General features: G+C 43.8%; 1 protein-coding gene across 3 annotated transcripts in view; it reads right to left on the bottom strand.

The window, feature by feature from the left end:
* Positions 1 to 484: 484 nt before the first annotated feature.
* LOC139575801 (nuclear factor of activated T-cells, cytoplasmic 3-like) overlaps positions 485 to 27,513 on the bottom strand; it is an 88,765-nt gene continuing 61,736 nt past the window's right edge. For all 3 annotated transcript variants that reach the window (XM_071401115.1, XM_071401116.1, XM_071401117.1), the window contains exons 7-10: positions 20,896 to 20,951; positions 20,568 to 20,694; positions 17,341 to 18,510; positions 485 to 6,415 (exon numbers count right to left, since the gene is read on the bottom strand). In XM_071401115.1, the coding sequence (XP_071257216.1) occupies positions 6,357 to 6,415; positions 17,341 to 18,510; positions 20,568 to 20,694; positions 20,896 to 20,951 (1,412 nt within the window). In that variant the 3' untranslated portion in view covers positions 485 to 6,356. The remainder of the gene's footprint in view (positions 6,416 to 17,340; positions 18,511 to 20,567; positions 20,695 to 20,895; positions 20,952 to 27,513) is intronic.

Below are 27,513 nucleotides of genomic sequence, written 5' to 3'. Positions count from 1 at the left end.
TGCTCTTCACAGATGAATCCCGGTTCCAACTGTACCGAGCAGATGGTATGTGGTATGCTGATGTCAACGTTGTGAACAGAGTGTCCCATGGGTGGCAGTGGGGTTATGGTATGGGCAGGCATAAGCTACGGACAACGAACACCATTGCACTTTATTGATGGCAATTTGAATGCACAGAGATACCATGGTGAGATCCTGAGGCTCATTGTCGTGCCATTCATCCACCCCATTACCTCATGTTTCAGCATGATAATGCACAGACCCATCTCGCAAGGATCTGTACACAATTCCTGGAAGCTGAAAATGTCCCAGTTCTGGATGACATATCTGTATTCCCAGTCATGGGAAATACATAGATTAAGGCCCAAGTTATTTCAATATACTTGTTTGCTTATATGAACTGTAACTCAGTAAAACCTTAGAAATTGTTCCATGTTGCGTTTATATTTTTGTTCAGTATAGAAAGAGAAAAACACAAAGCCAGTTTGACATTTGTATTTTTATTGATACACTACCGTAAGAGCCTAAATGCAAGGTATTCCCTTTGAATAAATTCAAAAAGCACTGAAGTCTTAAATTACAAAATGGTTTTAAAATACAAAATGTACATGAAATGACAATACAAGGTTCCTGTAAACATCAGCTAAAACCTGTATTTCCCTTTTCTTTTACAAAACATATATTTATAGATATATGTACCCAACCGTTAGGAATGACATCCATTTCAAAGTATCAAAAATAGAGTTCTAATGTCAGTCTGTGTTGCTTTTTACCAGTATGTAAAATGGGAACATATTGTTTGATCTTTGGTTTTCCAGAAGAGGATGACAGAGAGCGAACGGTTACTGAATTTAATGCTGCTCTTGTTTCTGGACTCATATGCCTCATTCACACTATAGGGCCAAACTGCGCCAAGCCAAGCTGTACTGGGCTGCCCTGTTTACGCATCTACAAAGTGCTGGAAAGGACCATGTGAAAATGAAACATCCAAGCCAGCACAGTACGGTTCTGATCAGCTCTATACTGTGAATTAGGTAACAGTCTCACAAGCAGCACAAGAGCCAGCCCTTCCTCTTGTAACTAACGTCCTGCTGTCCAAAATGTATATTCTCAAGTAAATTATTAACCCAGAAAAGCATAACAAACCAGTAATTCATATTCAACACATGAGTTAAGGCCTTCCTATAGTTTAAATAAACAAATGGTGACATTCTCTCCTCACTATTTGAAAATTATTATTATAAACACACCAGTTATTTTGTACTTCCTACCAAATATCATGTTGTCATGGTGCTTTCGTCATGGTTTGCATAGTAGCCTAATGCATCTGTGTGCTTGTATTGTACAGAACTGAAATTCATTGTAAAAAAAACACTTATCTACAGTTTATTGGGTACAAGCGCACACATCCACACTTAATATAATCTACTAAGATGCTTGCACTGTGTCCTTTACAAGGCAGATTCACTGACTGGCCCTCTGGTATGCAGGACTAATAAGTATTGTGCTGATACTCTAGAAGGCTGTGTTTATACAGGCAGCCCAATTCTGATATTTGTCCACTAATTGGTTCTTTGACCAACCACAGAACTTTATCAGAGCTGATCTGATTAGTGAGAAAAATATCAGAATTGGACTACCTGTGTAAACGGAGCCTTGAAGTAACAGAACCAAGCATCTCTGCTGCATCTACAACTATAGGCATCAAGGTTCTTTTTTTAAACATTTAAAAAATGTTTTTTAAAGGCATCAGGCAGGTTATTTGTGTATAGCAGAATTATTTTATATTTCTGATTGGACTTGGACAGTTGTCATTAGCAACATCCTCTCAGAGAAAAAAATATACATGCAAGAATATACATATATCATTGTCCAATCACAGAGAACATGTTAAGGCAATAGGAGTTGTTCCTACCCAGACCAATCAACATGTTATATTACAGCATGGCTAAGTAATGTATGGCATACATACATACATACATCTATCCAGCATTCAGAATCACATTCTGTAAACATCTTTATGATGATGTTGGACTGGAATATGTTGCTTTTTAACACTCAGCTTTGTCATTTTGTTTGGACTTTTTGTTGTTGTAATTCTCAGGCAAACTGAAAATCTTTTTATTATTGCTATCAATATTCCATACATTCGCAGTCTGTATGTCTCCCCAAGGAGGAAGATTGACAAATACATATTTTTGTTAAGGTACCATCCTGAAGACAAAATTATCATTTGTTGTGATTGTTGTGATGTGCAACACACAAGGGGTGTGGAAGAACCAACAACATACAAAAATGGAAGTCGTTTTTTAAAACTAATTTAACCTTGTTCGTCAGGGGTGGTGGAGGGGTGGCTATACATAAATACAGTATATATGAAGGACTATATATAAAATACTTTTATCAACAGTTTAAATCTGCAGTTTTCAATGTGTTATATTATTTCCAATAGTATTTCGATTGAAGCTGCTTTACCCTCAGAAGGTATGGTTGTTACAAAGTGGAAGGCACACAGTCTCTGGGCCCAGTTTTTCAAAAGTTATCTGATCGGATTTCTGCAATCGGATAAAATGACATGATAGAATTGGGTTTTTCAAAAGAAAACAAAATTATTCTGATCCTCCAGATTTGGTAATCCAATCTGACCATTAAATCGGGATTAAATGTAGTTTTTGCATTTTCTTACTCAAAAAAGGTAGTGATGATGATAGTTTTGATGCCTAAAATCAGGATTATCTTGATCCCACTGGAAGGGTGTATTCAGGGTGGATTTAGAATGTATGGATGATCTTGATCCCACTGGAAGGGTGGATTCAGGGTGGATTTAGAATGTATGGATGATCTTGATCCCACTGGAAGGGTGTATTCAGGGTGGATTTAGAATGTATGGATGATCTTGATCCCACTGGAAGGGTGGATTCAGGGTGGATTTAGAAAGGTGAAAAGCACCACAACCAATACATTTCAATGTAACTAAAAACATTCTTACATCTGAAAACAAAAGGTTCATTACGTTAAATTGACCGCAGTATTAAGTGTGTGGTCAGTTGGTATATTGAGAAGTGTCAAATAAATGCATGTACTTACTTATAAGTGATATGCAGGCTCTATTATTTGTTATATAGTTACCTTTATTCATGTAGTTTACTCATCTCTGTTTCCCTATGACAGTGTAGTAGTACCATAATCTGTCCCCTAGATGGAAAGGTCTGTAGGCCTGTTGAAAGCACTGACAATCTGGATTCTGTGATCTTCATGTTGTGGATCAGAATGATCCTATCCGATTATTTTCTGAAAAACTGGCCCAAAAACAGTCAGATCAATCTGATCCTGGATTGCAAAAAAGGATTACAGAATCCGGATCATTCTTATCCAGACTAAAAGTTTTGAAAAACTGGGCCCAGGGCATCAAGACAGTTAGTGTGCATCCACAATTACACCCGATTCCCTGTATAGTGCACTACTTTTGACCAGTGTGCTGGCTAAAAGTAGTGCACTATACAGGGAATAGGGTGCCATTTCAGACGCACATTAGTTATTGCATGACAGAGCTCAGAGGAACACAGGTCCGTCTTGCTCTGTGGATAATTCAAACACCACCTTTAATTAAACTCCAACGAGTCTACTTACAGCTACAAATATATATATTTACTTGTCTTAACGGGCTACCTCGGTCTGGAGAAAACCAGTGTTCATCTATCCATCGCATAAAACATTATATTAATCGAAAGTCAAGCGTTTCCATATCACAAACTCATAAATCCATCTAATTTCTATAAAAATCAAAGTCATACTCTGCATGAAGAGTCAGCTGTGCAAACAAACAACAAAAGTGTTTACCATCCTATCATTCAAAGCTGTTATTTAACAATGTTTATAAGGCATTTGTTCAACCTGAAGATGTTTGGGGAGTCAGAAGGAGAAGGTAGTAATAATTTACAGATACAGTGGCTTCAGAAAGTATTCATACCCTTTGACTTATTCCACCTTTTGTTGTGTTACAGCCTGAATATAAAATTGATTAAAGATTATTTTTTATCTCAACCATCTACACACAATAACCCATAATGACAGTAAAAACATGTTTCTATAAACGTTTGCTAATTAATTGAAAATGAAATACAGAAATCTCATTTACATAAGTATTCACACCCCTGAGTCAATACTTTGTAGAAGCACCTTAAGCAGTGATTACAGCTGTGAGTCTTTCTGGGTAAGTCTCTAAGAGCTTTCCACACCTGGATTGTGCAACATTTGCTCATTATCCTTTTCCAAATTCTTCAAGCTCTGTCAAATTGGTTGTTGATCATAGCTAGACAACCATTTTCAGGTCTTGCCATAGATTTTCAAGCAGATTTAAGTCAAAACTGTAATTTGGCCACTCAGGAACATCCACTGTCTTCTTGGTAAGGAACTTCAGTGTAGATTTGGCCTTGTGTTTTGAGTTATTGTCCTGCTGAAAAGTGAATTCACCTCCCAGTGTCTGGTGGAAAGCAGAATGAACCAGATTTCCCTCTAGAATTTTGTGCTCCATTGTGCTTATTTTTTTATCCTAAAAAAATCCCTAGTCCTTATCGATTACAAGCATACACATAACATGATGCAGCCATCACTATGCTTGAAAATATGGAGAGTGGTACTCAGTAATGTGTTGTATTGGATTTGCCCCAAACATAACACTTTGTACTCAGAACAAAAAGTGAATTGCTTTGCCAATTTGTAGTATTACTTTAGTGCCTTGTTGCAAACAGGATGCATGTTTTGGAATATTTGTATTCTGTACAGGCTTCCTTCTTTTCACTCTGTAAATTAGGTTAGTATTGTGGAGTAACTACAATGTTGTTGATCCATCCTCAGTTTTCTCCTATCACAGCCATTAAACTCTGTAACTGTTTTAAAGTCACCATTGGCCTCATGGTGAAATCCCTAAGCCGTTTCCTTCCTCTCCGGCAACTGAGTTAGGAAGGATGCCTGTATCTTTGTAGTGATTGGGTGTATTGATACACCGTCTAAAGTATAATTAATAACTTCTCCATGCTCAAAGGGATATGCTCAATGTCTGTTTTTTTTTTTTACCCATCTACCAATAGGTGCCCTTCTTTGCGAGGCATTGGAAAAACTCCCTGGTCTTTGTGGTTGAATCTGTGTTTGAAATTCACCGCTTGACAGATAATTTTATATGTGGGGTACAGAGATGAGATAGTCATAAAAAAATAATGTTGAACACTATTATTGCACACAGAGAGTCCATGCAACTCGTGTGACTTGTTAAGTTCATTTTTACTCCTGAACTTATGTAGGCTTGTCATAACAAAGGGGTTGAAATCTTATTCACTCAAGACATTTCAGCTTTTTATTTTCTATGAATTTATAAACAATTCTGAAAACACAAGTCCACTTTGACATTATCGGGTATTGCGTGTAGGCCAGCGACAAAAACGTCTACATTTAATATAGTTGAAATTCAGGCTGTACCACAACAAAATGTGGAAAAAGTCAAGGGGTGTGAATACTTTCTGAAGGCACTATATCTACATGGCTGGAAGGTCACTAGAAGTGTGGAATGTTGCATATTACAGATCCCAGTCCAGCACCAGAGAAGAAGAGAAGGGGCTCCCAGGCACCCAGAGCAGGACTAGGGTGATGGGGGGGGGGGTCGCAGTGGGGCTGCAGTACTACCTCTACACTCCCAGGGGGTGCTGTTGTGACATCACTCAACCAACCGGGGTGTTTGTACCATCGAGGTCTATGCTGGTGAGAAAATCATGAGTACAGTATTCAAACTTCTTTATTCCTACTGAGGGATCCTATTTTTCCTCACTGAGCACTACACTGTTAGGGGCAACATTGTGACGAGAGGGTATATTACATACTCCAACCAGACACCCTGAGCAGAGAGTTTAGCTGCATAGAAACCGTTTAGGAGGTGATCACTCTCTAAACCAGTGATCACCTCTGGGGATCTGAGCCCAGGCCTGAGAACTAATGCTAAAAATGAACCCGAAGTCAACTGAACAGAGAACATGTTCCTCATCTTTCTGACACTCACTGACCCCAATAATCCTACAGTTTGTCAACACCCTGCGGTGTTCTCCTGTTTATAATCTGATGTATACATGTGTAGGTGAGTGAATCTGAGCTCTTTTGCTGTCATGTGGGTATATGAAAGGTTTGTTCATGTGTGTCTGGAGGGTCTTTTTGTGGACTGGTAGGTCCATGAAGTGTAAAGGGGAATCTCAGCCCAGTATGTCCTGCCTAGAGGCAGGTAAAGTCCTGTGGTGGAGGTGGTGGTGTTGGGGCTGGTGAGGACACTGCTATGCCCAGCTGGGTGTGTGGAGGCCTGGCCACGGACAGCGCTACGACTGGGCACCGCCACCAGGGGACTGGGACATGTCTCTGCCGATGATCTCATTCACTGGAAACACAAAAAGAGAGGGGATACAGGTTCACTACAGCTGAACAACACAGTCCAGAGGGTTTATTATTATAGGCTACTTAACCTTAGCAAGGCTTTCTTCAACTTCAATTGACCCAAAGTTTTTGAGGACACATTAATTGTCATATATTATCAAGAAATCAAATCAAAATTGTGTTCCTGAATGCATTCGGACTGTGAGAAAATACAAATGTTTACCAGCAGAGGGCGATGTTGCCCAGCTCACTTACTGACTACTCTGAACACAGAAAAGTTCAGCTTCAGCATATCACAGTGGAGAGACAAAGGGAAAAACTCAATCATACATACACTGGCAAGACCCAGAGGTTCAACTCACAGCTTTGGAATGACAAAACCACCGTCAACAACCAGAAAGCGAGGGGAAACTATTCCATTCACTGCCGTGTGTCATTACCGTCAGACTTGACCTTTGACAGCGTCCAAGATATTTAGTCTTTACCACCACAACATGTCGACTCCTATAAATATCATCCTCCATTTATTGAATGGCCTAGCGAGCACCAGCTCTCTATTGCGTTTCTTCATTTCTTCCACCTCTTAATGGAGCTTGAGTACATTTCCTCTGGCCTATTATTGTGGGTTTGTGAGCGTAGTAAATGGACCTGTATAAAACTAATCCATTGTTACAACACATGTTGTCGACCCCAGAGAGGCACTCAAGCACAGTGCTGTAGGTAATTACTCTGCCAGGCAGAGCTAGCTAGGCCTGATATTAAATAAATAAGTTATTTTCTCTCTCGCTCTCTGGCGGTGGGGCATGTTGGAGATGCCTCCAACAGAGGCCTGACTGTTACAGTGGTGCCAAAGCTGTTTTCAGCTCACACCGGGCCCAGCGTGGCTCAGCAGGAGGACCAGCGGGGAGCCTGTAAAAACCACAGCCGTAATGTAAATCAACTTCTAACCCCCATATCACGCTAAACTGAAGCTGCATCTGGTTTACTACAGTACCTGTGGAACGAAAAGGAGGGTGAGAAAGAGAGAGAGGGAGAAAGAGAAGAAATAGAAGAGAGGGAGAGAAGAGAGAGGGGAGAGAGAGAAAGAGAGAAAGAGGAGAGAAATAGAGAGAAAGAGAAGAGAGAGAAATAGAGAGTGAAAGGAGAGGATACGTAGCCTGGTTTGGTATTTGTGGAAAAAGTGAAGATATTTTCCACACAGCAGCGACTGGTAGCTTTGCATTCGTGCAGCAGTGGCGGCATTCATACACCGTTAATTTCCTGATGTGGCACATAGGTGTCAAAAGTCATGGCAGGTCAAAGAGACCGAGGGCAAAGAGAGGAGAAGGTTTGACTATCTGGTTTAGAGCGAGGAGATGGTGAGTGAGTCCTCTGAGCTCTGACAGTTTGACACACATTAAGACAGATAGACACGCAGGTATTCAGGCAGACCTGTCCATACACCACAGTAACAGTACCAGCCCTGCTGCTTGGGGATTCCTCTTCTCTTACCTACAACTGGCCACTTGTTGTGCAACTGTCTGTTGTGAAATCATACATTTAATGGCCCACCGTGTCTGATGGACAAGTCAGCATCTGCTTTATATGGGTCATATTATATATGGGTATTTATATATGTGGTATATTATTGGTAGATGGAGTGAGAGGAAAATGAACAGTCAAATCATGTGTAGATTAAATTCAGAGTATTATCGAGACATTAGGTAGTCCGTTCAAATTAATTCATCTTAAGATCTTCCCTTTGTATTTCTTAACCACATTTTGATGTGTATGGAGTTAAATAATCATTTATTCATTAACACAAATCAAGAATTATACTTTTTCATTCATTTAATTAAAAGCCTTGATATTCTGTATTCCAGTTGTTACCCCCATCACTAAGAATCATCAGCTATATAAATCAACGGTTACCCCCATCCCTAAGAATCATCAGCTATATATCAACTGTTACCCCCATCCCTAAGAATCATCAGCTATATAAATCAACGGTTACCCCCATCCCTATCACATACAATGTGATTTTCTGGATTTTTGTTTTAGATTCCGTCTCTCACAGTTGAAGTGTACCTATGATAAGAATTACAGACCTCTACATGCTTTGTAAGTAGGAAAACCTGCAAAATCGGCAGTGTATCAAATACTTGTTCTCCCCACTGTATCAACTGTTACCCCCATCCCTAAGAATCATCAGCTATATAAATCAACTGTTACCCCCATCCCTAAGAATCATCAGCTATATAAATCAACGGTTACCCCCATCCCTAAGAATCATCAGCTATATAAATCAACTGTTACCCCCATCCCTAAGAATCATCAGCTATATAAATCAACGGTTACCCCCATCCCTAAGAATCATCAGCTATATAAATCAACGGTTACCCCCATCCCTAAGAATCATCAGCTATATAAATCAACGGTTACCCCCATCCCTAAGAATCATCAGCTATAAATCAACTGTTACCCCCATCCCTAAGAATCATCAGCTATATATATCAACGGTTACCCCCATCCCTAAGAATCATCAGCTATATATCAACTGTTACCCCCATCACTAAGAATCATCAGCTATATATCAACTGTTACCCCCATCACTAAGAATCATCAGCTATATAAATCAACGGTTACCCCCATCCCTAAGAATCATCAGCTATATAAATCAACGGTTACCCCCATCCCTAAGAATCATCAGCTATATATCAACTGTTACCCCCATCCCTAAGAATCATCAGCTATATATCAACTGTTACCCCCATCCCTAAGAATCATCAGCTATATATCAACTGTTACCCCCATCCCTAAGAATCATCAGCTATATATCAACTGTTACCACCATCCCTAAGAATCATCAGCTATATATCAACTGTTACCACCATCCCTAAGAATCATCAGCTATATATCAACTGTTACCACCATCCCTAAGAATCATCAGCTATATATCAACTGTTACCCCCATCACTAAGAATCATCAGCTATATAAATCAACGGTTACCCCCATCCCTAAGAATCATCAGCTATATATCAACTGTTACCACCATCCCTAAGAATCATCAGCTATATAAATCAACGGTTACCCCCATCCCTAAGAATCATCAGCTATATATCTGAATACAATTACAACGTCTCAAAGTCAAATCCTCCAAAATAAATTTGGCCCAGAAAAAGTAATACGACTATTTCAAACAATTTTACAGTATTGACAATGAATACTGTAGCTTCAACTGTACTTGCTAGTTGACTACCATTAAAAAAAGCAGTGAAAACTTATTGGTGGTTCCATGATAGAAATAGAGGTGTTTATTTGTGTTTGTCTGTGTGATCTGTGAGCTGCTACTACTGCTGATGTGACAGAGGGAGGGGCAGGCCTTTGTGCCTGGCTGGCTAGCTACTGTCTCTATCCTGTTGGCGTGGGCGGATGGTTCTTCCTCTCCCATCACACACGGCTATCTATCTTCACACATAGACTGTATTTCTCGGTTAACTGCGACAGACAGCTTTACATAAAACATCAGTCTACAACAATGTATCCACGTTCTAAACACAGCACACAAGCTGAAACGTTCAACTAAAAATGAACCATTATTGTATTCGTTTAATGTAAGTCTCAAGCACAATGTCTATCTGCAGTTGTGTGTCTGCTAAGAAAACTTTCCACAGAACACACACAAAACACACAAAACGATGCAAACTTTCACACGGGCATTAGATATCCTATTAATCGACTACTGGTAAGGTTTCAAAATGGGCTCGAACAAGACTGACAGTTATATAAAATATTATCAACTAGGTCTATAATCTGATGTAGATATGGGAAAAATCTTTCAAATTGTGCTTGACTTCAGTAGTTTCATAGCTGAACCAATGTCTCAGATTGGCTTGTTTTTATGGCCGCATCAGAAACGTGATGATTTAGCCTAGCTTACTACAGAGAACCCTGGGTCTCTTTAACCCTCTGGGAGGGAGATCCTCTTTATATGACTAGGAGGGGGGGTCCCTATTAAGCCAGAGAACTGCTTCTCATACAGTGAACCGTCATTTTGCTTCTAAGGCATACCTCTCTGGTCCTAGGGCTAGTCTACGTTACTGAATGTGTGACTAAACCAGCCCATGAACATGACTTCCCTCCCCATCAGACCGGTGTCACCTCTCAGACAGTACTGTAGTGGGGAACGAACCCTTCAATCACTGTGACTTAGGCTAATTACAGTCAAAGACAGAGAGTCCCTCCTCGATCAAAGTCCATCAGTGTACTGATTGGTGGTAAAACAAGGTTTTCAGTGTGTGTCATGTCATTATCTCAAAGGGGAAACTCACATTAATCACTTTACCTAACCCAGTCATAGGGGAGAAACAGACTGCCCTTATTAAATCTACATAGCGTGTCCTTTCTGACCCCAATTCTTTTTCTTTGCTTTTCTTTGTTTCGAATCACACAGTGATCTTTAACGTCATGTCTAGATGTATACATTTCATGTCTAAAAGGGATCTGTTAAAATAATCTCTGCAATGAGAAACAGAAGTGAAATAGTCAAACAGATGTGGATTTTCTATGATTAACAAGTCGTCAGTTAGGATGGAAAACAGGTAATCACCCTGGTTCCCCTCTGACAGATTGAGAAAACGTTCCCTGACAGACAAACACTGACGTGTGAAGTAGAAAAGGGCATGTAGGGCGCTCCAACAGAGAACCAGCTTAAGAAAATAACAAGAAGACTGAGTGATTGTTCTCTCCACTCTACCAAATGAGGAAAACATGTTACAATGGATAACACTTGTGCAAGGCACGGGACAGGCAAGCCAAGATTCAGTTGGTCAAAAGGAAGACTTGCAATGACATGCACACATCTTCAGAGAGCCTCGGGTAGAAGAGAAAACATAAGACGTTCAAGTCAAATGGATAAGTCCACTTAATGATCATATTTCATTGGAAATATATGGTCAGTTTCAGTAACAGAAACTAGATGACTAAAAACGTTCCAGGGTTGCTAGGCTAACATCTCTGAGTCAATCTGTTATCTCTTTTTCGCCTGTTTAACTGTAGCTCTGTAGTCTGTTACTCTAGTCTGACACGCTGCCAGAGAGACAGATCACAGTAACAGTAGAGCTCCAGTGAGAACACTAGAGCCTCATTAGAACACTGCTGCAGTTTTAACAAAGTCACTCATCTCTGTGAATCCTCTGTGGATTTCCCATTTGTAAGTGATTCACAAGACACATGTCTTTTGATCTGGCCCCTATAATGTCTGCTCACAGGAAGCCATCAAATGAACACAAGAGTGAGTTACAAGGTGGAAGCCATCATGATTGGAGCCAGAATGTCCGTCCTAAAATGTTGGAATGGAAGCCAATAGGATCCGGAATGGCCAACCAGAAGATTTATCTAAACTTCTACCACAATAGACCATCACCTTAGGATGTGCAGTAGGGATCAGATAATGACACATTCTATGTGTCTGCTGCATTTCACAGTGACTAAACACATAATGGCACCTAATGGCATTTTAAGAGATTTGTCCGGACCGGAGGCTAGTTTAGTGAGTTAGAAGAATTCCTGCATCCACATAACTAGAATGGCGGATAACTGCAGTAAGCTGACTGCCATGTGGAGATGTGATATGGTGTGTGTGTGTGAGTGTGGAGGGGCAATGCACATCACTTTACTGTTTACTAGAGCAGGGCAGAGTGACTCAACAGTTCTCTGAGACACTTGACAGATACACTCCCCTTACAGCAGCTGTCACACAAAGCACACTACAGGATTTAATAGGGATATCAACTATAACAGTGGCTCTATGTTAGGAAACACAAATCAACAATGACATCTAAGATAGACAAGCTAACCGATAACACAACCCACGAGCTGGTACAAGAGACCATTTGCATACAAACAAGACAATATTATATTCAAAACATTGATATGGGACTCTGTAAACAAATAAAAGGATTCTCTTTCTGTTTTCCTGGCTGAAGGTTAATGTTAAGTTCCAACATTACCAAGGATCTCCGGCCTGCCCGGGCACTCCGTCTGCCTGCCGCTGGCCAACATCTTGATGGAGAAACATACTGAAAAGCATGCACCAACAGACACACGCACACAGAGAGAGAGAGAAAGGCACAGTGGCAGGACCTGAACCCCAGAGCCCAGCACCCGACGCTGGTGCTACACTGCCAATACCTCTGCCTTCATTACATTCCTAAGTCTTTAATTGTATGGAAAGATGACAAACAAAGTCAGTTTCCACTTGTTCCAGGGCCGGCGGTGTGCGTTTGTGATTGTGTTTAACTAGCTGAGTTTGGTTAGGTCCAGGCCTGATGCATTTTCCTACCACTGTTGTTTTTTCCTCACATGAATAGAGAGTTGTGTTATTTATCTGCCATGCTCGGTTAGAAGTTAGAAGCATGCACTGGCTGGGCTGGGACTTGGACCAAGCCACAAAGCCACCAAACCACAGAGCACCAGAGGAGAGTTTCCCCTGTTGGGGACAACTCAGGACTCTGGAGACTGAGGCCTGCTTGACCCAAACTGACCAGCAGCATGGTGCCAGGGTTCTGTGACTTCCGTCTAGTGGTAGTGCAACCTGTAGACTAGAGGTTGGATCCCTGGGTCTGTAGTAGTAGAGATGGACAGGGCCTACCTCATGGAGGGGATTGGAGTCTGGTGAAAGCTATGTTTTAGGAGCCTTAGTAACAGATCCAGATTAGCCCATGTTGTAAATGTACACGTGTGTGTGTTTATGTCTGTGTGTTTTTGGCTATGCTGTGTCAACAGGGATCGTCCACATGCTCTGGAAGCAGCATTGCTCATGTATTTGTATATAGAGTTGTGCCTGAGAAAACTGCCTAAAGTATGTGATTAACTACTGTGTGCACAGTGTTTACAATGTGTGGCGCCATACTCATAGTACTGACGTGAATATGGCTGTTTTTGGTGGGTGCATTTACTGTGTGTACTATGTGCCTGTGTCTCTCTCTGTGTGTGTACACTATGACAGCGCTAGAAATAAGTGTGTGTGCCTGCTCTATGTCGTTGTCTCTCACAAGAAGAGCGGGAGCAGCAGGCCCGGCCTATTATTAACCCAGAATGCCGTGCTCACGGCGAGAGGCAGCTGTGGCCCGAGCAGGAGAGCAAACATAAGATGCAGGCACGCCGTGTCACACACACACAGCCTCCGCTACCCCCCCCACCCCCCGCCGCAGCCCGTCTGCACTGTGTATGTGTGTTGTCTGTGCAAACACAGGGCCAGCTGATTAATTAGATAAACACACGGGTCGGCACCACAAGTGGTTCAGTCTGTCACCATGACGGCCGTAATCACCCTCACAAGAGGGTTCACTCACATTCACACAAGAGAGGAAGGGGGAGAGCAAGGTTGCACACACCTACAGCACGCTATACACACTACTGTACAATTACTGTCCCTGTTAATAGTGCACTCACATTAACAATGTTCAGGAAGATTGGAAATATATTGACACTAAATATGGACACTAAACCAAATATAGACTACTGTACCTACCAATAAAGAAGCAGAGGTCCTGTACACAGCAGTTTCCTTTCAGCTGCTAGCTCCAGCAGAAGAACTGCCTCCTCCTGCCTCTTACTGATAAATACATACTCTTTGTTATAAACCTGTTTATTGGAGATGAGAATTCGTCTAGGAGGAGTATGAGAAGTGGGGATGCATTTTTGGGTGCATACTGCCAGTTGGGTGGGATCCTCAACTCGTCTGTCCATCTGTCAGTAAGTCTGTGCCACTCCTGACCCCCCCACACCCACAGTAGACCTACTGCACACACACACGTACGTACGTACGCACGCACACACACACACTCTACATGCCCCTGCGTGGCGTACGTCACCAGTCACCAAGGCCATCTGTTAGCTCACCACAGCAGTTTTACACTGTGACGTGGTGGTACACACACGCAGACTTGTGCTGACACGAGTCTATGCAGGCAATACTACAGTGATACTCAGGGGCGCAACTTTGGTTTTAGAAGTGGGGGGGGGAACTAATATATATATATATTTTTTTTTAAATATATATAAAAATAATAGTAGGATAAACACTCCAAACAGCCTACCCGATCGCTCGGAGGCGTCCGCATGATCCTAAAGCGCACAGTTGCCTCGTTTTGTATCACATTCCAATGATAAAACTGGGGGGGGGGGGGACGGACAAAAATGCCATTTCCCAAGTGAAAGTTGCACCCCTGGTGATACTACTGTATACTGAAATCCTACCAGGGAATGACTATGATATCAAAATGTACATATCAGCACTGACTGACATGTAACTAACTGACCCTGCTCTTAGTTAGACTACTAGAACTCAGACAGATAGACAGACATACAGACATTAACAGAAAGACACAGATAGTCTAGTAGAACAGAGTTCAATCACTTTCAAAGACATTTAGATGTAAGTATTTAGATATGTTTTTATTTGAAAAGACAAGTAGTTGAATATTGGAATGTACTTAGAAATACACTTGGAAAGTATTTGAAAACACTCAAATACACTGACTCAAATACACTCCCATGCATTTAACCCAGTTCTTTTAATATAGTACTGTATTTGAAATAAGTATTTGAAAATACGGCCACACTTTATTTGGATAGTCCGGATTTTCTACAGATGGTCATACTATCAACAAACTATCTGTTGATAAACAACTGCTTGCTAAGGTTACGGTTAGGGTTAGGTTAAGAATAAGGTTAGGGTAAGGATTAAGTTTAGGGTTAAAGTTAGAGCTAGGGTTAGTAGATAGTTAGTTCAAATGCCACTGATAGTCTGTAGAGCATCTACATATGGACTATCCAAATAAAGTGTTACCGAAAATACTTTCAAATACTTCCAATAGAAGTAGTTAATTCAGGCCACATTATTTGAAAATAGTCAAATACACAAAACAATGTATTTAAATAACAAATACTTAAATACACATGAACCCTGGTCTGTTCTGTGGTATATTTCATGTGCTGCTCTGACCTCCTAAAAACTCAGTCGTTCCATTGCTGCACTGCGCTGCTCAGTCATTCACTGCTTCATGATGTCCTACAGAGCCAGTGTGTGCTCGTGTGTGTTTTGTGTGTGTGTTTGTTTGTGCGTCCTACAGAGCCTGCATGGCACAGAAGCTATTTCTAGGCCTCGCTCAGACAGGGACTTACTAATCCCAGGTTGAACCTGTCAGTCTTTTCAGTCAACAACTTTTCTCACACTTTTCTTCTTGGTATGTACAGGTAACTGCCAAAATAAAGGAAACACTTGAGTAAATGAGGGATACAAAGCATATTGAAAGCAAATGCTTCCACACTGGTGTGGAATTAACATCCCATCATCATGCTTAGGGTCATATATAAAAATGCTGGGCAGGCCCAGTTGCCCATTATTTTGGCTACCATGGCTAGAAGAGATCTCAGTGAGTTTGGGTGGGAGGGGGGCACATTTGGCAGGAGCTTCGGTGACCAAGACTGCTCAACTTGCTTATGTTTCACAATATGCCATGGCCGTGTCAGTCACCAGATCTCAAACCAATTGAACACTTATGAGAGATTGTGGAACGTTTTTCCCCCACCATCAACAAATTTCTCATGGAAAAATGGTGTCGCATTCCTCCAATAGTGTTCCAGACACTTGTAGAATCTATGCCAAAGCGCATTGAAGCTGTTCTGGCTTGTGGTGTTTCCTTTATTTTGGCAGTTACCTGTAGCTACACCGTCTGAGGGAAATTGACTGAGGCAGCCAGACTTTTACTTTAACAATGTGTGTGTGCATGTGTGTTGGAGAGTGTGAGAGAAAAATAGAGAGTGAGTAATTAAGGATATACTGATTATGATTATGCGTGCGTACACACAACTGTGCGACTAAGTCTGAGTGTATGAGTGTGTGTAGGCATACACATGCAGTGTATTATGCAGCTGGTGAACTTGTGTCTGATGGCCTTTCATACATGACTTATTGATAATGGGCCATGTAATTAGCCTGGCCCTTGCTAGCACACAATACAGCACTTCCTGATGCACACACACTTTCTATCGCAGCCACTCCAGGCTGTTTATTAACTATGGGCCATTTGACTGCTGTTTATTTGAATACGTGACTGAGCGGGACCAGTGTGCAGAGAAGCAGAAGTGGCTGTGCATGGCAGATTAGAAACTAAATGGGGAATGGTGGTTTCTCAGACGGCTTGTGCCGAGTTAGGATTTGTAGTGTTCTTGAAGTGAAGAGGCACTGTTAATGAGTTAGTCTCATCATTCTCCAGTCAGTTTGTTATACCACCGTAAATAGAGGTACATTAGTCCTCTTCAGAATGGAAAGGGCCTTCCACACACAGTAATTACAGCGGCTGTGGTCTCTGTAGTATAAAACAATTTTCGTAGTATTCCCACTGTTGCAACAGTGTGTGTGTGTGTGTGTGTGTGTGTGTGTGTGTGTGTGTGTGTGTGTGTGTGTGTGTGTGTGTGTGTGTGTGTGTGTGTGTCAGATGGGGATGAGCTATTTGTGACGAGGTCAATAGTGTGAGAGTCATTAGTCTATTGTGCTGCTATGATGTCCAATCCTCCTGTCAGTACCACTCAATAACAACCCTACTGTGTACAAAACCCAACTGCCGGTTTAAGTGCTGTATTTATGAAATACAAATCACTACAACGAGACATCATTTCACCCAGGAGAATTCACTAACTGGTGGAAGGTATCTTTTTACAGTGTTATAAAACAAGCATTTTTGTAAAACACGTGTTAGCTGGATGCTATGCAACAATGTAATGTAATGCAACTTTTTTTTTATTCTAAAAGGATAATAAAATAATAAAATGTAAGGGCTTTTAAATTCCCTCTAATCAAGAGAGAATGAGATACAGAGAGAGTGTAGTGAGTACAGACACATAGAGAGATGGAGAGGCTGACAGACAGAGCTGTGTCTTACCGTCGTCCAATGTGATGTCCTGCAGGCCGATGGATCTGAAGGTGGGCTCTCTCTCCTCCGGCTCCTGCTTGATGTTCACACTCTCCCCCTCCATAGGGAAGGGGCTCTGCTGGGGGGCAAGGGGGTGCTGCTGCACGGGGTTGCTGCTGCATGAGCCTGGGGACAGGCTGGACATGACAGGGCTGCTGGCCTGGGGACTGTGTGCTGGGGGGCCCAGAGGGCTGCCGGTGGGGGAGGGGGAGGTGGGAGACTGGTAGGGCAGGGAGTGGAGCTGGGGGGAGGATGGCCCGGAATGGGGCGAGGCAACCATGTGGGCTGGAGGGGCACTGGATGTAGTGGGACAGGAGGCAGACCTCTGGCTGGTGGGGTGGTAGCCCCCCATAGCTCTCTGCAGCTGGGGGGAGGGCTGCATCGGATGGTTGGGGTGGGTGGGTGAGGGCTGGCCCATGGGGTGGATGGGTCGGGTGGGCGAGGGCACCTGGCTGGGGTTGGGGGGGCAGTGGTAGCCCATGGAGAGCAGGTGAGATGAGGAGTGGGTCATGGGCTGGCTGTGGGGCGCCGTGGAGATGGGGCTGTGGGGGCTGGAGGCCTGCTGGGTGGAGGTAGATGGGGAGGAGTGGTACACCATACCCAGCCCCATGGGGTGGGGGTGGGAGGCCCCAGGGTCAGACTGCTGCTGGTGGTAAGGCATCCTCTCATAGCCCTGCGGACCCCCAGTGTTCATGGAAAGGCTGGGCTGGCCATTGTAGGGCAGGTTGGGATTTAGGTTGCTTAGGTGGCCGGGGTGGGTGTGACTCTGCTGCATAGGATGGTGTTGGTAGGAGGGCCTGTTGGGAGGGGCTGGGCCCGGATGGAACGTCATGTGGCAGTCAGCAGGCGTGTGGAGGCCTCGGCCCTGGAGGTGAGGCAGGTGCTGGAAGGAGGGGGAGCCCATGAGGGGGCAGGCAGGCTGCAGAGTATGGAGGCTGGAGCCGGGGCCCGCAGCCAGGCCCCGGGGAGAGCTGGACAGAAGGCCGTCCGGTGGGTGGCCCTGCTCAGGGGAAGGTAGCTGGGTGTGGGTACTGCAGACCAGGCTGGCAGCATGGGCCAGGGGCATGGACATACCAGGCATGGGGGGCACAGCAGGGGGCCCTTCCATCTCTTCTCTGTTGTGCTCCTGCTTCACCAGGACTGGAGACAGTGAGTGAGAGTGAGCGAGAGAGAGAGAGTGAGAGCGAGAGAGAGAGAGGGAGGGAGGGCGGTAGACAAAGAGGGAGAGAGAGAGAGAGAGAGAGAGAGACACTCAGTACGGGAAACCAACACATTGCCATTCACATGATACCAGCATTAATATATTAAAATCTTTCATTGCAGCCATAAATATTTTGGTGACGTATGTGATGATTATGAACAACAGAAAATGAAAAACACAAGGCAGTACTCATTTATTTTTCCAAATTCTGGAACACCACAAATAGCCAAATCTCAGGATTAACTTCCCAATCAACATCCACCAAGTCAAAGCACTGTGGTTCACACAAGTTCAGAATGTATGTGTTAACTAGATTAGAAATCTTTACTTAAACGGAGCACCTTTACAACAGTGCATAGCACAACTCTGCTGTGTACCAATCAGTAACCTATTTCCCAATCTGGTGCTTGTGACCGGGCAGGGTTTTATTTTGACCCAGCTCTGAATCAGAGAGAGGGAGCATATGTTGTTGGGTTTGGGTGCCATCATGTTGACTGCAGTATGGGGAGAAGCAAAATGCCTTCCAGCCATGCTGAAACCAGGAGGAGGACAAACCAGTTCACAGCCCCTAGCACCCCTACTACCTCCCATGGCCCTCCCTCTGACAGGCATGTTACTGAGAGAATACAGCCAGGAAGACTTGTGTCTGAGGGGGAAGGGACAGAGATACTGTGATAGATTGGGTTAAATGGTGCTTTTTTACATGTTTTCGTTTTGAAGGGGAAAGGCACTGCGATATTGTAGAGACAGAAGGGTCTTCCTCTGGACTATGCTGACAGCACCTATCCATATTTGGCCAACCCTAATGACAAAGCTTTTCTTGTCTTGACCACCTGACCAGGAACACCTGAGAACCCTACACATTCTAATCATGACATCTTCTCTAAGGGATCTCAGAAGATAACTGATGCTCTTTTCTCACAGTTCATCCCTAAACCGGGCCAGCCAGGGCCCTACTACCCACGCACACTAGGTAGCACAGTGTGATTGGTGGGCCGGTGACGCCACAATTAAGCCTGCGGTGTCCGTGGTAACAATAGTGGCGTCTATACTGACAGAGCAGGCTTCCTGTGCTGTGCTCTAATTGGCTGTCCTGGTAGGGTAGCGTGGAAAACAGGAAGCACTTGAAGAGTGGGCGACGTGCTGCAAACGGAGAGTGGGTGGAGGGCCACATACACATCTAAACACACACACTGCTGTGGTAGATATCAGAAATTGCTCACTTGTCATTATATTCCGCCAACACAGTTTTCGTTTTGACTAACGTTGGTTTGACGTTATTGTTGGAAAACAATAACAATATCAAGTAACTATGCAGGGATTTGACTTAATGAAAAACATTAGGAAACTGTAGAATCCACGTAAAAAAAAATTAAGAAAATTCAGCCTCGGAGAGATTTCATTTTAGGCAAACAACACCGTTTGAAATTCCCACAATTCCTGTGTGTAATAAAATGTTCCTGGAGAGCAAAGATTTGCATACTAAAACTTCAATGCAAATACACATCAGAAATAGACAGCAATAAAGTTTCATGGTGCTTTACATGAACAGTTGGCAGGTGCACATGTAACTGTTAGTGGAGGTGCCCCTTCTTTAACCACAGCTATGCAAACTGGGAGGGAAAGTTCAAAGCTCTCCAAAACCGGGTTAGTTAGCTAAGCCCAAAAGCAGGATCCTCGGCAGTGTGTGTATGTTTGTATGCGTGTGCTACTGCTTTCCATGGCTGTATCTGCTTTCTGTCAATCCCCCTGAGAGGTCAACAGAGGAGTGAAAAGCAGGTTTCAACGTGACTCCACATGATCCTGTTCCAGTATGTCTTTAGAACACTCCCACTGCCACACATACGACACAATTGCTACATCATATAAATGTGGTTGATGAGATGTTAGCTAAACATCACGTGTTGCCAGATCTAACCATCTGCAGTGGAACACAACCGCCAGTGATTCTAAAGACTTGCAATTCAAGATTGGTGTAGAATGTAGATCCTCCTACCTGACAGGTAAGTGAAGCGTTGTGATTGGCTCCTTTTCCGTTTGCCGTTACACACGTAAAAGTGCACCTGAACAGCCGAGGTCACGGTCTTACTGTGGTAGGGAGGGACCTCCACTACGACGCTCGACTGGGAGAAGGAACCAACACAGTCAACGTTTCCACTTTTCACAGACATTCACATTAGTCAGGATAATTTAGTAATAATTCATGAATAATGCTACATCAATATAACAGCTGTAAAAATATAGCCTAATGATACAGAATAATATACATCATGTTTGTGACAGCTAAGCTACAGAGAGGTGTAGAAAGCTTATGTTCTACTTACTCCTTGACTTTTCTCACGGATGATTTTCGCCTCCACTTCCCACTGGGGTCTTCCATCTAAAAAGACAAAAAGAGAGGGAGAAGACATGACAGATGAGTAAAACACATTGTAGGACTCCATTTTGACAGACGGCAAGATCACAGCATTCCCACTCCAGGCTGGGCCTGGCGAGAGACAATGCATTCGGCTCTTGGTCTGCTTTTCAAATGATGTGTGAATTAATGAATACATGGCAGAATGGCACCCATAGGGATTCAGCATAGAGTCAACCCACCTCCTCCTCCTCCACAAACAGATGGAGTCAACAGACACATTTGACACGAAGGACCATCAAATCCTCCCCTAATTGAATTACCAGCTCTTGGACTAATTCCTATATCAATGTGAATCTGGGAGGAAGTGAATTATAGTATCTGTCAAATAGTTTTCAAATAGAAATCCAAGACCATTAAATCTAAAGATCATACAGTAATGCTGAGTTGAATAAGTCAAGTAGCTCAATGCACCTGACATGCAATACACTCCGGCCAAAGAACCTAATTATGAAGACAATCTATGATCATTGCACTATATTTCAGACCCATCTTTAAGTCTTGTGTAATATATCTTCTGGGTTACTGTCTATTTTCCTAATGATCATCATGTCAGTGTAAGACTCCCTGCCCCAGCAGACATGGCTCAGTATGAACCACAGAAAATCTTCGAAAAGCAGAGAGATTTCAATTGGTTCTGGCTGGGGGACCAGAAACATTTTTATTTATAAAAAAAAAAATAAAAAATTCACCTTTATTTAACCAGGTAGGCTAGTTGAGAACAAGTTCTCATTTGCAACTGCGACCTGGCCAAGATAAAGCATAGCAGTGTGAACAGACAACAACACAGAGTTACACATGGAGTAAACAATAAACAAGTCAATAACATGGTAGAAAAAAAAGAGAATCTATATACAATGTGTACAAAAGGCATGAGGTAGGCAATAAATCGAATAATTACAATTTAGCAGATTAACACTGGAGTGATAAATCATCAGATGATCATGTGCAAGAAGAGATACTGGTGTGCAAAAGAGCAGAAAAGTAAATAAATAAAAGCAGTATGGGGGGTGAGGTAGGTAAATTGGGTGGGTAGTTTACAGATGGACTATGTACAGCTGCAGCGATCGGTTAGCTGCTCGGATAGCAGATTTTTAAAGTTGTTGAGGGAGATAAAAGTCTCCAACTTCAGAGATTTTTGCAATTCGTTCCAGTCGCAGGCAGCAGAGAACTGGAAGGAAAGGCGTCCAAATGAGGTTTTGGCTTTAGGGATGATCAGTGAGATACACCTGCTGGAGCGCGTGCTACGGGTGGGTGTAGCCATCGTGACCAGTGAACTGAGATAAGGCGGCACTTTACCTAGCATAGCCTTGTAGATGACCTGGAGCCAGTGGGTCTGACGACGAACATGTAGCGAGGGCCAGCCGATTAGGGCATACAGGTCGCAGTGGTGGGTCGTATAAGGTGCTTTAGTAACAAAACGGATGGCACTGTGATAAACTGCATCCAGTTTGCTGAGTAGAGTATTGGAAGCTATTTTGTAGATGACATCGCCGAAGTCGAGGATCGGTAGGATAGTCAGTTTTACAAGGGTAAGTTTGGCGGCGTGAGTGAAGGAGGCTTTGTTGCGGAATAGAAAGCCGACTCTAGATTTGATTTTGGATTGGAGATGTTTGATATGAGTCTGGAAGGAGAGTTTGCAGTCTAGCCAGACACCTAGGTACTTATAGATGTCCACATATTCTAGGTCGGAACCGTCCAGGGTGGTGATGCTAGTCGGGCGTGCGGGTGCAGGCAGCGAACGGTTGAAAAGCATGCATTTGGTTTTACTAGCGTTTAAGAGCAGTTGGAGGCCACGGAAGGAGTGTTGTATGGCATTGAAGCTCGTTTGGAGGTTAGATAGCACAGTGTCCAAGGAAGGGCCGGAAGTATACAGAATGGTGTCGTCTGCGTAGAGGTGGATCAGGGAATCGCCCGCAGCAAGAGCAACATCATTGATGTATACAGAGAAAAGAGTCGGCCCGAGAATTGAACCCTGTGGTACCCCCATAGAGACTGCCAGAGGACCGGACAACATGCCCTCCGATTTGACACACTGAACTCTGTCTGCAAAGTAGTTGGTGAACCAGGCAAGGCAGTCATTAGAAAAACCGAGGCTACTGAGTCTGCCGATAAGAATATGGTGATTGACAGAGTCGAAAGCCTTGGCCAGGTCGATGAAGACGGCTGCACAGTAATGTCTTTTATCGATGGCGGTTATGATATCGTTTAGTACCTTGAGCGTGGCTGAGGTGCACCCGTGACCGGCTCGGAAACTGGATTGCACAGCGGAGAAGGTACGGTGGGATTCGAGATGGTCAGTGATCTGTTTGTTGACTTGGCTTTCGAAGACCTTAGATAGGCAGGGCAGGATGGATATAGGTCTGTAACAGTTTGGGTCCAGGGTGTCTCCCCCTTTGAAGAGGGGGATGACCGCGGCAGCTTTCCAATCCTTGGGGATCTCAGATGATACGAAGGAGAGGTTGAACAGGCTGGTAATAGGGGGTGCGACAATGGCGGCGGACAGTTTCAGAAATAGGGGGTCCAGATTGTCAAGCCCAGCTGATTTGTATGGGTCCAGGTTTTCCAGCTCTTTCAGAACATCTGCTATCTGGATATGGGTAAAGGAGAAGCTGGGGAGGCTTGGGCGAGTAGCAGCGGGGGGGGCGGGGCTGTTGGCCAAGGTTGGAGTCGCCAGGAGGAAGGCATGGCCAGCCATTGAGAAATGTTTGTTGAAGTTTTCGATTATCACGGACTTATCAGTGGTGACCGTGTTACCTAGCCTCAGTGCAGTGGGCAGCTGGGAGGAGGTGCTCTTGTTTTCCATGGACTTTACAGTATCCCAGAACTTTTTGGAGTTAGAGCTACAGGATGCAAATTTCTGCTTGAAAAAGCTGGCCTTTGCTTTCCTGACTGACTGCGTGTATTGGTTCCTGACTTCCCTGAACAGTTGCATATCGCGGGGGCTCTTCGATGCTATTGCAGTTCGCCACAGGATGTTTTTGTGCTGGTCGAGGGCAGTCAGGTCTGGAGTGAACCAAGGGCTATATCTGTTCTTGGTTCTGCATTTTTTGAACGGAGCATGCTTGTCTAATATGGTGAGGAAGTAACTTTTAAAGAATGACCAGGCATCCTCAACTGACGGGATGAGGTCAATATCCTTCCAGGGTACCCGGGCCAGGTCGATTAGAAAGGCCTGCTCGCAGAAGTGTTTTAGGGAGCGTTTGACAGTGATGAGGGGTGGTCGTTTGACCGCGGACCCGTGGCGGATACAGGCAATGAGGCAGTGATCGCTGAGATCTTGATTGAAGACAGCAGAGGTGTATTTGGAGGGCAGGTTGGTCAGGATAATGTCTATTAGGGTGCCCATGTTTACGGATTTAGGGTTGTACCTGGTGGGTTCCTTGATGATTTGTGTGAGATTGAGGGCATCAAGCTTAGATTGTAGGACTGCCGGGGTGTTAAGCATATCCCAGTTTAGGTCACCTAACAGAACAAACTCTGAAGCTAGATGGGGAGCGATCAATTCACAGATGGTGTCCAGGGCACAGCTGGGAGCTGAGGGGGGTCGGTAGCAGGCGGCAACAGTGAGAGACTTATTTCTGGAGAGATTAATTTTTAAAATTAGAAGTTCGAACTGTTTGGGCATAGACCTGGAAAGTATGACAGAACTTTGCAGGCTATCTCTGCAGTAGATTGCAACTCCTCCCCCTTTGGCAGTTCTATCTTGACGGAAAGTGTTATAGTTGGGTATGGAAATCCCAGAATTTTTGGTGGCCTTCCTAAGCCAGGATTCGGACACGGCAAGGACATCAGGGTTGGCAGAGTGTGCTAAAGCGGTGAGTAAGGCAAACTTAGGGAGGAGGCTTCTGATGTTGACATGCATGAGGCCAAGGCTTTTTCGATCACAGAAGTCAACAAATGAGGGTGACTGGGGACATGCAGGGCCAGGGTTTACCTCCACATCACCCGAGGAACAGAGGAGTAGTAGGATGAGGGTGCGGCTAAAGGCTATCAAAACTGGTCGCCTAGAGCGTTGGGGACAAGGAATAAAAGGAGCAGATTTATGGGCGTGGTAGAATAGATTCTGGGCATAATGTGCAGACAGGGGTATGGTGGGGCACGGGTACAGCGGAGGCAAGCCCAGGCACTGGGTGATGATAAGAGAGGTTGTATCTCTGGACATGCTGGTCTCAATGGGTGAGGTCACCGCATGTGTGGGGGGTGGGACAAAGGAGGTATCAGAGGTACGGAGAGTGGAACTACGGGGTCCATTGCAAACCAAAACAATGATAACCAGCCTGAACAACAGTATGCAAGGCATATTGATATTTGAGAGAGACATACAATAAGGCATAAAGTGATTGCAGGTCTTGATTGGGAGAGCTAGCTAAAACAACAGGTAAGATAACAGCAGCTAGTCCACTAACACAGCAACAACAGGTAAAAATGGCGACGACTAGGCAGAGAGGGTCGGATTAACTACACACAGATCCTGAGTTAAAGCACAGAGCCGACAGATAAAACACAAATAAACAGAATGGAGTACCGTGAATTAATGGACAGTCAAGCAGGCATCAGCTATGTAGCCAAGTGATCATAGTGTCCAGGGGGCAGCCGTAGATGGAGCAGGGAGGCCTCCACTAAGCTAGCACGCGGCGTTTAAAGTTAGTAGCCCGGGGGGTGGTCTGCTCAGACGGAGGGGGTCTGCTCAGACGGAGGCCGGTTGAGGGCACAGCGGATGGGGTATTCGTCTGCAGACCAGACGTGGTCGTGTCGACAGAGAATCCAAGCCGGATGGCGATGGCGAAAGAGAGGTTGTGAATTGTAGAATTGTGTTTGCTAACTGGTGCTAGCTTCGTGGCAGTGGCGCTAGCTGCGCTAGCTGCAAGCTAGCTGTGAGGATCAGAAGTAGTGGCTCAGGGATTACGGCAGGAATCCGGCGTTGTTGTCGAGAGACAGTCCGATGCTGGTAAATTGGTGAGTAATATCCAGGCTAATAACAGGGCTGGTGTCTGTGCAGAAGGTAAAAGCTGCTAGCAGCGGCAAAAAATGGCTAAATTAGCTTGTAGCTGATTAGCTGGTTAGCTACTGGGGGTTCTTGAAAGTGTTCCAAAGTTAAAAAATAATAGCGATTCCGTATCACATTGGGTGAGGTAGGTTACCGGAAGGTATAATCGAATTAAAAATCGAAAAGAGATAGAAAAAAAAAATGTTAAAATATATACAAGAAATACGAAAAAATACAAACGTACACGAGAGGACTAAAGAAACACGTCTACACTGCTACGCCATCTTGGATAGTTTTTCAATCTCAATGATGTCATCTTTATGGACACAAAAACTCAGTGGAGAGTATTTTTACAGCTATTAAAAAGTAATCAAAGTCTAAATATCCTGCTGTTTGTCTTGCCTGGTTAACATTATGGAGAGACGAGTGGAATAACTCTCTATTTATTTAAAATCCCTGCCTCCCTCCGCCGGTCGGTCCACCATGCGCTAGGCTACGTTGCGCTGCCAGAGTTCTGGCTGGCTTAGGAAAGGAAATATCCTCTTATTTTCCAGTTTTCCTCCTACAGATCTAATGATCTGGCCAGACATCTTAGGCATCCAGCCATTCAGAAAAACAGTTGAGAGAATTATAACGGGCTGCAGGGCTTAAGGAGAAGTCACCATCATCACAACTACTAAATCAGAAATGTATTCAGCTACTACTGCACAACTACTGCAGTCACAAAAGTAGCTACAACTTTTTTGAAATGGCATGATGCCACACTAACTTGCAATTGAAAATGGGGCTGTTTCATGCTGTTCATAACGTCACATATGGATCTGATTACATCTGACTGCACCTGTGTTACTTCTCCACTTAACCAAAGGGCTTCCCCAAAACAATCTGCCCTAATGCCTGCTGAAAGACTCCCCATCTTTACAATGGGACCTTATAGCTGTACTGTAGTTATAGGCTAAGTCCTGTACATCTACAGTATTCTGCTTTTCTTTCCAAACGCTTCCCCTTCTAATAGCCATCTATAATAGATGGCCCTACTCTGATCTCCTCTTAACTGATAACTGTTCAGAGAGATAACATACTACTTTAGTTAGGAAGGCCCTTGATCTCATCCTAATAGAGGCAGATGACAGTCTTTGCCCCAGTAATCCTGTGGTGCATTAGACTCTTCTATAGAGCTCAGTGGAGATTCCACCGTCCCACAGAATGAAACAGAACAGGTTTATGACATAAGCCACTTTAGGCTATTGTATCTCTACTGGAAGGTTCCTTCTCTTTTTGTGAAAGGGGGGCTCTAGCTACTCCTCTAGGTATCTGAGTCAGCTTTCTGGTAATGACTGAATAATGACCTTGGGTGCCTTAGCTCTGTCTGACTTCAGCATACTGAGTGTATTTCTGCAGCACATGTTGACATTCAATAGGCAGGAGAGAGGAGGGAGAGGGCCCCACATGTACTGCCACCGTCCTTCGCCCACCACTAAACAAGCTCCAACAGGAACCTACCTGATGACGGAGAGAAAACACATCCATCCACCC

The sequence above is a fragment of the Salvelinus alpinus genome, chromosome 5 (assembly GCF_045679555.1).
Source record: "Salvelinus alpinus chromosome 5, SLU_Salpinus.1, whole genome shotgun sequence".
NCBI lineage: Eukaryota > Metazoa > Chordata > Actinopteri > Salmoniformes > Salmonidae > Salvelinus > Salvelinus alpinus.
Note: the sequence above shows the minus strand (reverse complement) of the source record. Positions and strands in the feature narration are given on the sequence as shown.